At 50.3% G+C, this 12,495-nt stretch overlaps 1 protein-coding gene across 1 annotated transcript in view; it reads right to left on the bottom strand.

Annotated features, from left to right (window-relative positions):
• Positions 1-266: 266 nt before the first annotated feature.
• LOC308165239 (protein phosphatase 1H-like) overlaps positions 267-12,495 on the bottom strand; it is a gene marked incomplete at both ends in the record, with an annotated part of 28,252 nt that continues 16,023 nt past the window's right edge. The window contains 4 exons of the mRNA XM_080539383.1: positions 267-414; positions 1,151-1,302; positions 5,235-5,342; positions 7,466-7,529. Coding sequence (XP_080395509.1) covers positions 267-414; positions 1,151-1,302; positions 5,235-5,342; positions 7,466-7,529 — 472 coding nt within the window. The remainder of the gene's footprint in view (positions 415-1,150; positions 1,303-5,234; positions 5,343-7,465; positions 7,530-12,495) is intronic.

Genomic DNA, 12,495 nt, shown 5'->3' with positions numbered 1-12,495 from the left:
ATTGATCACTGGTCTCTTTGCAGCACAGAATGAGAAAGAAGAAGAAGGAACACCGGAGAAATCCTGAGATCTTCCTATTAGAAGAGAAGCACGACGCTACCCTGTGCACGTTTGGGTCCTCAGTATTGGAAAATCATTCGTATTGAAGTACTGTAAGAGCAGAAGGGCACTGGTTTAGGCTTCGGGGGGGAGTTAGAGGTTTTAAGGATTGATGGGCTAGGGGGGGTAGACAGTCTTGTTTTGTGTCCCAAAGGATTCAGCTTAGACTAGGTCAGCCGGTTACCATACATCAGAGGGATGATGTAGACTGAGATGTCATCGCCTGATCCCAGTCTGTCGTTTGATATCCTCCAGCCTCGGTCCTTCAGCACCCCTCGCGCTCTCATCACAAGGTCCTGAGCTGCCATACTGTACCTGAGGCAACAAGGTGATACACAGCCATTAAGACACAGGAATAAAGAAACAACGGTACAATGGTGAGTTAGAGAACAGTAACATCTGGTTCTTAACACTAGAACAGCCGAGCCGTGCTATGTTACCTACTATATAAGAGCCGCCTCGGGGGTCAAATGAGTCTTTACAATGGGAAGCTGCTACTTACACACAACGACCACTAGTTGGCGCGTCTTGTAAATTACCCTGCCTCCTACACAGAAAAACTGCAAAATAGCTTTATACTAGCTTATCCTGATGTGATTATGAAAATGTAAGGATACTGGGTGGTAGAACGCACATATCTAGGAAAAGTCATGAAAGGAGGGTCCTGAAATTTGATCGAGTGTAAACGTATAAAAAACAAATCTACTCACACGGTCAAATGACCCCACCCATGGCTGTTCTAGTATTAATGACCCCACCCATGGCTGTTCTAGTATTAATGACCCCACCCATAGCTGTTCTAGTGTTAAGATCTACCATACACCAATGAACCAACCACCAAGGCCTCCTCAAGAGATTAACACCAGAGTTTTCCATGACTAGTCCCACTCCCACAAGCTTTCCATTGGCTTCATAAAGGCCCTATCCGAATGCTTAGGAATTAGCGTAATTATGATGAAATAACAGCGTTCGTCTTCTCCAAATAAGTGTGGGGTGAGCGGAAGTTCAACCCTGTCTGAGGGCAGCAGCTGTGCTGTGAGTAGAAACTTGCCTGTGCTGGTTGTCAGGGTCACAGTTGGCCAGGAAACAAGTAACTGCCCCCGCAACCTCCTGGTTGGAGAGTACATCCCACAGCCCGTCGGTCCCCAACACCAGGACATCATCTGCCCCGTGCTCACACTGTGTCAGCGGGTAAACTTTGACCTGGGAGAGGTGATGCGGAAAAGATTAGTGAGGGATGATCAAAACTTTATTTGGATACTACTAACATCCCCTTTTGTAGCCTGTCTGCTTCCACTTTGTAGAGTATACAGATGTATCGCTACGTATATCTTCTGTGTGTTCTTGGTGAACAAGCTACAGAATGTGACTCTTCTGTGAATCACCCCCCTTACGCTCACTGTGGTGATCTTCTACTTTATCTGTCTTTTGTCATGACAGGAAGCCTAAGCCCAGAGCTTAAGAGATGTACAGATGAGTGCTATTGTGGAACCTCTACCTCTGGTATGCCACGTTATTTCTACTCGGTCGGTTTAACAAAAGACATCCTATGACACAGTCACCACCTATGGCAACTAATTTCCTGTTGCTTTGGTCTCGACACAGTGTCATAGTTTGGGTCCATTGTACTCTTACTGTGCTGGCAGAGTGAATAATGGCAAAAATGTCACTCGTTTCTCGAAAGGAGGCATGTCAAATCATACAAACTGCAAGTGCTGCCACTAAACAAACACAGCGTGACCACTATGGCAATAAAAACGCTTGTGAAAGAATCACAATAACTTGCTAATGGGTTATGAACGAGAAATTTGTTGTGGATTGTGGTATGATCAAAAGTCGAGGCAAAAATGCCTTACTTATCGACCTCTGCAATAAAAAGCCTAGAAAAGATGGCGTAAGATTCCAAGAATCTACAGTGTTGCTTGAAAGTTTGTGAACCCTACTTATAAAATCTTTATTTAAACCCCAATTCGTAATAGACATTCCAAATAAAGGACACAAACAAAAACATCTGATGATATATTTTCATTGTTTATTTAACAAAAGTGGTTTATTTAACAAAAACTCAGATTTCATGTGTGCAAAAAAAATAAAAAAAATATGTGAACCTCTTCAGTCAATAGCTTGTGGCTATTACTTGGAGTAAACGCCTCATTTGGCCACTAATCAGTCTTTGACATCTGTTTTGAGGGATTCTCCTTAGAGAACACTCCAATTGAGTGAGCTTTGAGCAATGTCATGACATGACATGAACTTCAGGTCCTGCCACAGCATCTTGATTGGATTTAGATCAGAACTTTGACTTGGCCAATCCAGAACACAAATCTTCTTTCTCCTGAGCCATTCTTTGGTAGATTTGCTTGAATGCTCTGGGTCGTTGGGTCTTATTGAAAGACCCATTTTCAGCCCAGCTTTAGCTCATTGACTGATGGCTTGAAGTTCTGTTCAAGAATCTCCTGGTATACCACAGAATTCATGGTTCCCTTAATGATGTGGAGGTCGTCTAGGTCCAGAGGAGGAAAAGCAGCCCCAGATCTTGACATTTCCAACACCATGTTTGACTGTTGGGATGAGGTTCTTTTGGTGGTAGGCAGTGATGTTTTTTTTATTGTGGTTTTGATTGTGACCAAAAAGGTCAATTGTGCACTCATCTCTCCAGAGCAGACATCCAGAAACCTTCAGGCATGTCCAGATGGTCTCTGGCAACATTAAGAAGGGCAGTTTGGTTCTTTTTTGACAGCAGAGGCTTCTTCCTAGCAACCCTCCCACGAATGCCATTCAGTGTTCGATTCGATTCAGTTTTCCTGTTATTGCTGAAGCATACACAGGACTTGAAAAGCAGAAAGGGAGGTCTGCAAATCTCTAGATATTATGTTTGGGTTGGCTTTTACCTGATTTATTATTTTTCTTGTGGCTTATGGGGATATTTTGGAAGGGCGTCCACTTGATGGCTGAGTTGCTGTCATGTTAAATGCTCTCCATTTGAACCCTACCTAAGTGAACCCTACCTAAGTGAACCCTACCTAAGTGAACACTACCTAAGAGAACACTACCTAAGTGAACTCTACCTAAGTGAACACTACCTAAGCGAACCCTACCTAAGTGAACACTACCTAAGTGAACCCTACCTAGGTGAACACTACCTAAGCGAACCCTACCTAAGTGAACACTACCTAAGTGAACACTACCTAAGTGAACACTACCTAAGTGAACACTACCTAAGTGAACACTACCTAAGTGAACACTACCTAAGTGAACACTACCTAAGTGAACCCTACCTAAGTGAACACTACCTAAGTGAACACTACCTAAGTGAACCCTACCTAGGTGAACACTACCTAAGTGAACCCTACCTAAGTGAACACTACCTAAGTGAACACTACCTAAGTGAACCCTACCTAAGTGAACCCTACCTAGGTGAACACTACCTAAGTGAACACTACCTAAGTGAACACTACCTAAGTGAACACTACCTAAGTGAACACTACCTAAGTGAACCCTACCTAAGTGAACACTACCTAAGTGAACACTACCTAAGTGAACACTACCTAAGTGAACTCTACCTAAGTGAACACTACCTAAGTGAACCCTACCTAAGTGAACCCTACCTAAGTGAACACTACCTAAGTGAACACTACCTAAGCGAACACTACCTAAGTGAACACTACCTAAGTGAACCCTACCTAAGTGAACACTACCTAAGTGAACACTACCTAAGTGAACACTACCTAAGTGAACACTACCTAAGTGAACACTCCCTTAACGAACCCTACCTAAGTGAACACTACCTAAGCGAAAGGGAGCATTCAGTGGTCGCTGTTTCATACCTGACAGCAACCACTAACGCTGTTGTGCTGGGGTGAATTTTTTTACTTGGTGAATGATTTATATATTTGGAGGGGATAGAATTCCCATTTCCCTTGCTTACAACGGAATGGAAACTCCCAGATGTTCACCACCGCCATGCTACATCTGGGCAAAACAGGGATTCCCCTTTGAGTGACGGGCAAGGGAGCAAACATTTATTTTCGGGAATGGAAAGGAGCCCAAGATGCCTTAAAAGTGAACATCAGTGACACACTCCCACTTTTTTTTTTTTCTTCCAGATTTTATCCCTTTTTCACCCAATTTGGTAGCCAATTGAACCCAACCTAGCATCCAATTATCCCCTGCCTATTGCGAAGGATCCGCCGCACGACCCGTGGCCGGCAGTCCCAGAGGAGGCCGCCAGGCAGACTAGCTGACTGGCTCCTCGAGCCCAGCACCTGTTATTCCGGCACCCCGGGGGCGCTGTTGCGCGACGGATCCTTGTCCGGAAATACTCCTATACCGCCCTCGGGAGCGGCCGCCCAATATGCCGCTTCCCGTGTGTGCCCCAGCCATATCCGGATCTGCCCGGTGGGCAGCTTGCACTAGTGGCCAGTGCTTAGACCGCTACACCACCGCGGGGCACACTCCCACCTTTGACCTAACCACCGATGTTTGAACATGTGATCAACAGGAAGTGCCGTGACCTTGAGTTTGAGTTCACTCAGTGGGAAATCACTCGAGTGCAGAGTGATCTTCTATAGTAATTGACATCTTGTATTCATGCAGTACATGCAAGACAGTCTCAGAGCGACTGCAAAGGCAGACGGCTCCGCATCAGAGGTTAAAAAGAAGACTACACACCACTGAACCATGACTGAACTAACTCAAAGGCCAATGAATTAAAGATCAAGAGAATGTGGGAGCGTGGGGCAATTACCAGAGTCACGAGATATGTGTGCAGTGAGGTTAGGAGGTGAGAACACGTTTTTAAGACTAGTACAGTATATGAGTATATGACTAATGACTTCAATAAAGACCATAATGGTTGGGAGGAATTTTCCCTGGTTTCCTTGCATTCCTTCATGGCTCTGAGGTAAGCAAGGAATGACATAGCACTGGAATTCTGTTGTTATACCGACCAAAGCTAGACGCCTCTCCTGTAACATTATGTATTATGGCATTATGGCAGCACTCAAGGGAGTGACTCGGGGACTGATTCTGAAAAATAGGATCAACAATTGCAAAGACGTCTATGCAGCCAAGATGCATATTCTTTTCCTGGTTATATATAGATAATAAAAGAAAAATAGGCAGTGTTACGATACCTCAGGGCAGCAGGAGAGGAAGGGCTTGATCCAAATGTTGGAGTCATGCACTTTGAGCTCGTGGTCTCCGAGGCCTCTGGTGACCCCGATGGTAGCTAACACACGAGCCTATGAGGGGGCAAGACCATCAAAGAACTGTATTATAAACAGAAGCGCTCTCTGTGAACAGTTCTGTTTTGACAACAATCGCTGATTATTTGGGAATTTGGGTTCATCCGCCCCTGTGAAGTGCTTTGATGTCTGTATACTTCACCCAAGGGTTGGGGGGTCAATGCTAGTTTACCAATTTATTTAGCGAATCGATTGAAATTCAAGCCATGCAAATTCCCATTGAAAATAATCTTTCACAAATACGTGAACTGAATTTCAATTTCCTGCACTGAAGTTGAAATTAAATTTAGCTTGGTCCTGATATACTTCACTTCCCTCTGTGTACCTTACTCTCTTCCTCATTTAAGGCCAAACTGCCTCCACTCCCTAACCTATTATGAGCCCCATGAATATTTCCCCCAAGGACCTTTCCCTGCAACAAGATACTGGAGATATTGTCCAGCATTTAGGGCAAATAAACACAATAATAATCTCCTCTAAATAATTTGAATGTTGTGGTCTCTAATGAAACAGGAGTCATTGGTCATAGTACCATGAAGCAGGTCAAAACATCTCTGCGTCTTCTGGTTCCATTGATCCTCAACAATCTCTTCTCCAGTCTGAGACGGTGTCTCATGTGTCTCGCTGTGTGAAATTCCTTTTGATTCCTACTGTCTGCACATATCCCAGCTGCCTCTAAAAACAGCTATCGGCACACAGGGCTGGAGAGTGGGGCTAATTGAATATATCAAATAGGAGCCATGTGAGGAGAGGGGGGGGGGGAGAAGAGGAGGGAGAAGAGGGGGGAGAAGAGGAGGGAGAAGAGGGGGGAGAAGAGGAGGGAGAAGAGGAGCAGTGGAGCTAGCAGTGGGCTGAGCTGGAGGATCAGTATGCTGTGCAGATGCCGAATGGAGAAAGAGAGAGAGAGAGAGAGAGAGAGAGAGAGAGAGAGAGAGAGAGAGAGAGAGAGAGAGAGAGAGAGAGAGAGAGAGAGAGAGAGAGAGAGAGAGAGAGAGAGAGAGAGGGGGGGGGAGCGTTTTCAAAGTGGCAGCGGAGCTCCTCAGGCATAGAAGGAGAAACATCCTGGGATTAATTGTTGAGCGTTAGGCCCCGGCAGCCTGTGTACAGGGCTTTGAAGTGCTCTGGCGTTCCTCTCCAGCACAAAGCCCCCCCCCCCCCCCCCCCTCACTACTATCTTCCCATCCATCTCTCCGCCTCACTTCAAAGGAGAGACTTCGACGTGGGCACAGCCAACTGTGTAGGTCAGGCCATCCGCAGCCTGTATGTTGATGAAGGCTTAGTGTGGTCAGAGACAGCACTTTAGGGTGACGTCTGCCCCGGTCCACACACAAAGGCGCGTCTGATGAGGGGCAGAGAGGGGCTGTTGCAGGGTGAGATTAGATACACCCATTATTCTGGGGAATGCTACAATAGCCTTTTTACACTGCTAGCCTTTAAAGCGTGCCACAATATGCACCTTGTTAATCATCATCATCGTACTACAGTAAAGGTCACAAGTATATCACAGCTTTTTATCTTGACCTCTCCTACATGTAGCCAATTCCATGAGGACATAGGCAGTGGTTAATGGGTCTGAAACCAATTCAGTTTCTAGACACCCTTGGGTCTCAATATCTCAATACCCCCCTCTCCTCCTCACATGGCTCCCATTTGATATATTCAATTAGGCCCGCTCTCCAGCCCTGTGCGCCGATAGCCGTTTTCAGAGGCAGCTGGGGATATGTGCAGACAGTAGGAGGAGGAATCAAAAGGAATTTCACACAGCGAGACGTTATGAGACACATGAGACACACGAGACACCGTCTCAGACTGGAGAAGAGATTGTTGAGGAGGATCAATGCAAACCAGAAGATGCAGAGATGTTTTGACTTTGGCTTCATTTAAAAATAAAACAAATAAAAAGCTGCAATATTCCATTCCGTTCCATAGGCAGATCCTTAAGGTAGAGTTGAGCCCTAAACCGTTTCTGCAGGCTGAAAAACTGCAGTCTTCTTCACAGAGTGAGTCAGGGGGGCTGACTAATGGTGCCCTGGCGAGCTTTGATTACAGGCGAGAGCACAAGGCCGTGGGGGTGGGGGGTGGGGGTAGGTCTGCCAGCAACCAGGCCAACGCTGTCTTACCTTCTTCCCTTCGCCGTAGATTAGTGGAAACTTCAGGTCGTCGTCCTCAATGGTTTTATACGCCCTGCACAGAGGAGAGGACGCTTTAATGGGGTTTTGTTTTATGGCAGGCAGCGTACGCGTGCCCTGGAGATACAACGCCCCCCCCCCCTGCCGCCGCCCCCCCAGACTCCCTGAGGGACAAAGACGGAGAGTTGGGGGAAGAAAGAGAAGCTGAAAAAATCCACCTAGACAAGACAGACACAGAGACAGAGCCTTGGCATTTATTTTTTTGTCCTAAGTGATCTTGTGAAATGTTTGTGAATGAAATGTCAATAAATGTATAAGATGTTCAGACTGTGTGTGTGTGTGGGGGGGGGGGGGGGATGCAGGTTGGACCCATATTCCCTGTGTTTAAACTACCCCCACTAATGAATAATTCAGCATCATCTGACTAGGAGTAGATGGAGATGCAGAACAAGAGAGCAGACTTGAGAATCTAAGAATGCTACAGTACTGAGAATCTAAGAATGCTACAGTACTGAGAATCTAAAGGCCAATGCACACGGCGTGCGATTTTGTCGCACGACAACATTTGATTCTCAATTCACACCACCGACAATATCGCATCGCACGCCGTGTGCATTGGGCTTAAGAATGCTACAGTACTGAGAATCTAAGAATGCTACAGTACTGAGAATGTAAGAATGCTACAGTACTGAGAATGTAAGAATGCTACAGTACTGAGAATCTAAGAATGCTACAGTACTGAGAATCTAAGAATGCTACAGTATATGCAGCAGGTCCCAAATGCCCATTCCATTTGAATGGGGCTATCTGGTAAATGGACTGACTTATATATAGCGCCTTATTCCAAAGCGCAATAGCCACTCCTTCACACACACATTCACACACCAATGGCGGCAAGCTATCATGCAAGGCGCCGGCCCGCTCATTGGGAGCAATTTGGGGTTCAGTGTCTTGCCCAAGGACACTTCGACATGGGGCCAGCCAGGGCTCGAACCGCCGATCTGCCAACCTTGCGATCATTAGACGCCGGCTCTACCTCCTGTGCCCCAACCGCCCCATCGATAGTATACTCAATGCTCAATCCAGACTTTCTCCCTTTAGCAAGAAAGCCAGCATGATCTCACTCACACAAAGATGATTGGCTATTTTATTTTTTTCTAAATCAAAACATTCCTTGCTAAGCAACAATTACAGCACAACTGTATCTAAAAACAACAGCCCTACTGGCCGTAAATCGAAGACCAATTTTATAGGGGAGCAGGCTTCTTCTGCCTTTCTCTGCTCGAAATGCACACCTGGTCTGGTGAATGTTAAAAACACAGGCTTTGTACTGAGGCTGTTCATACCTTGTCAAATGTACTTCAGCTGTGCTAGTGTAAAGAGGATAAGAAGGGACTGGAATGGTTTTTAGATTACTGGTTCCACTCGGGGAGACCATATGTTTCCACCCTGGGCAGTAACAGTTACTGCTGCACTCAGCATTTTTTGCCGTGTGGCTATCGCTGTGAACGCTGCCTGTCTCAGAGGACGGACAGACACACAGCCCAGCACTGTGAGACTCTAGTGAGCTGAAACTCTTACAGGCAATAACACTTCAGAATAGAACATAGATTTGTAATAACTGTCCAAATTACTAAAAACAAACGAAGTACTTATGTACTTTCTTTCCATCTCCCCTCTCTCTCTCTCTCTCACCTAAAATACTTGGAGGTGGAGGGGTTGGCTGGGCAAAAGAAAAATGTGTTACACTTCGAATTATAATTATGAATTTACTTTCATGTCCTCCAATTAGGTTTGGGGCAGGGGGACTAGGGACTTGTGCAAGCAATGCTATCGCATGGAACTTAAATTCTATTTCCTAATTTCAAAGTTGATCTACCCCCCAAAACAACAAAAACAACAACAATAATAATCTTTATAGCCTCCCTATGGGGACAGATTCCCACTTAAGATGTGTGTTTTTGGGGACAAGCTTTCTGTCCAACTTGAGATCAACTGTGTGTGACAGCATGACGATGACAGACTAATGCTGTTATAATAATCCTGCTCCCACTCACACCTTTGAGACACAGCCTGGTTTTCGTTGTAAAGCAGGGTGCATTCAAAGGCCACGGTGTTAAGAACCGCAACATGAAATACTGAGAGGAGGTGGTGGGGAGGGGAGAGGAGGAGGTGGGGAGGGGAGAGGAGGAGGTGGGGAGGGGAGAGGAGGAGGTGGAGAGGAGGAGGTGGGGAGGGGAGAGGAGGAGGTGGGGAGGGGAGAGGAGGAGGTGGGAAGGAGGAGGTGGGGAGGGGAGAGGAGGAGGTGGGGAGGGGCGAGGAGGAGGTGGGGAGGGGAGAGGAGGAGGTGGGGAGGGGAGAGGAGGAGGTGGGGAGGGGAGAGGAGGAGGTGGGAAGGGGAGAGGAGGAGGTGGGAGAGGGAGGGGAGGGGAGGGGAGGGGAGAGGAGGAGGTGGGGAGGGGAGAGGAGGAGGTGGGGAGGGGAGAGGAGGAGGTGGGGAGGGGAGAGGAGGAGGTGGGAAGGAGGAGGTGGGGAGGGGAGAGGAGGAGGTGGGGAGGGGAGAGGAGGAGGTGGGAAGGGGAGAGGAGGAGGTGGGGAGGGGAGGGGAGGAGGTGGGGAGGGGAGGGGAGGGGAGAGGAGGAGGTGGGGAGGGGAGGGGAGGGGAGAGGAGGAGGTGGGGAGGGGAGGGGAGGGGAGAGGAGGAGGTGGGGAGGGGAGGGGAGGAGGTGGGGAGGGGAGGGGAGGAGGTGGGGAGAGGAGGAGGTGGGGAGGGGAGAGGAGGAGGTGGGGAGGGGAGAGGAGGAGGTGGGAAGGAGGAGGTGGGGAGGGGAGAGGAGGAGGTGGGGAGGGGAGAGGAGGAGGTGGGAAGGAGGAGGTGGGGAGGGGAGAGGAGGAGGTGGGGAGGGGCGAGGAGGAGGTGGGGAGGGGAGAGGAGGAGGTGGGGAGGGGAGAGGAGGAGGTGGGAAGGGGAGAGGAGGAGGTGGGGAGGGGAGGGGAGGGGAGAGGAGGAGGTGGGGAGGGGAGAGGAGGAGGTGGGGAGGGGAGAGGAGGAGGTGGGAAGGAGGAGGTGGGGAGGGGAGAGGAGGAGGTGGGGAGGGGAGAGGAGGAGGTGGGGAGGGGCGAGGAGGAGGTGGGGAGGGGAGAGGAAGAGGTGGGAAGGGGAGAGGAGGAGGTGGGGAGGGGAGGGGAGGGGAGGGGAGGGGGAGGGGAGGGGAGGGGAGAGGATGAGGTGGGAAGGGGAGAGGAGGAGGTGGGAAGGAGGTGGGGAGGGGAGAGGAGGAGGAGGTGGGAAGGAGGTGGGGAGGGGAGAGGAGGAGGTGGGGAGGGGAGAGGAGGAGGTGGGAAGGGGAGAGGAGGAGGTGGGAAGGAGGAGGTGGGAAGGAGGTGGGAAGGAGGTGGGGAGGGGAGAGGAGGAGGTGGGGAGGGGAGGGGAGGAGGTGGGGAGGGGAGGGGAGGGGAGAGGAGGAGGTGGGAAGGAGGTGGGGAGGGGAGAGGAGGAGGTGGGGAGGAGGTGGGGAGGGGAGAGGAGGAGGTGGGGAGGGGAGGGGAGGGGAGAGGATGAGGTGGGAGGGGAGAGGAGGAGGTGGGAAGGGGAGAGGAGGAGGTGGGAAGGAGGAGGTGGGAAGGAGGTGGGAAGGAGGTGGGGAGGGGAGAGGAGGAGGTGGGGAGAGGAGGAGGTGGGGAGGGGAGGGGAGAGGAGGAGGTGGGGAGGGGAGAGGAGGAGGTGGGAAGGAGGTGGGGAGGGGAGAGGAGGAGGTGGGGAGAGGAGGAGGTGGGGAGGGGAGAGGAGGAGGTGGGGAGAGGAGGAGGTGGGGGAGGAGGAGGTGGGGAGGGGAGAGGAGGAGGTGGGGAGGGGAGAGGAGGAGGTGGGGAGGGGAGAGGAGGAGGGGAGGGGAGAGGAGGAGGTGGGGAGGGGAGGGGAGGGGAGAGGAGGAGGTGGGAAGGAGGTGGGAAGGAGGTGGGGAGGGGAGAGGAGGAGGTGAGGAGAGGAGGAGGTGGGGAGGGGAGGAGGTGGGAAGGTGGGAGTAGCGACTTGTCTGTATCAGCCGCTCTGTGGGCGATGAGAGATGGCCGGGAGTGAAGTGATCTCATCTCTTTAGAGCGGGGAGGGCTAGTGCTAGGTGCAGAGGAGGGACAGAGACACATTAGCTATACGTGCTCAGCATCCCGATGCCACACGCACACGCACACGCACACACACACACGCACGCACGCACGCACAAATAAACTCTGGGGTGACATTGAGGGGGTCGGTGGCGGTGGTGGTTGACTGATTCAGGAATAATAAAATCGGAAATAACAGGACTGTAGAAGGCAAATGGCTAAAATAAACGTTTGCCCAACCTTGACTATTAATCGGTTGTGTGTTCAGAATTAAGGTCGAGACAGCGAAAGTGGACGAGGGACCGTGACCTCTCCAAACACTGTCTACATCATACCGCCTCTGTGAGGGGAAGGTGAAGGAAGAAGAGGAACGGGGGGGGGGGGGGGGAAGAGGGGAGGGAAGGAGAGAGACAGAAAGGGAGGGAGGGAGGGAGTCAATCTGTCTGACAGTGATGAAGGTGCTCAGACTCACCCCTCTCTCTCCTCCTTTGTCTCCGGGACCTGAGGAGGACAGAAGCCCAGTGGGCGGCTGTAGAGAGACAGCTTGAGTGTCCTGATCTGCCATCTATCCTTGCCCATACACACTCCAGCCACCATACACTCGCCTCCCTCCCTCCCTCCCTCCCTCCCTCCCTCCCTCCCTCCCTCCCTCCGCCCTTCCCTTCTCTTCTCTGCTGCTCACTGGCTGCCGGGGCGTTTGAACATGTAGAACATGCACACAGGCTAAACATCCATCAACTGAACACAGCCCTAAAACCACAGACGCCCACCTGCCATCCTTAACAACTCCCCCCCCCCCTCCCCCTCCCCATACGCAGTGCCAACTTCAGCTCACGGCCAACTGGGCAAGGGAGGGAGCCATGGGGGAGGAGGAGGGAGGAGGGTTGGGGGAAGGAGGGAGGAAGAACGGTCGAGAG

The sequence above is a fragment of the Nansenia antarctica genome (genome assembly GCF_963989245.1).
Source record: "Nansenia antarctica genome assembly, chromosome: 9".
Lineage (NCBI taxonomy): Eukaryota > Metazoa > Chordata > Actinopteri > Argentiniformes > Microstomatidae > Nansenia > Nansenia antarctica.
This window is presented reverse-complemented; position numbering and strand designations above follow the sequence as displayed.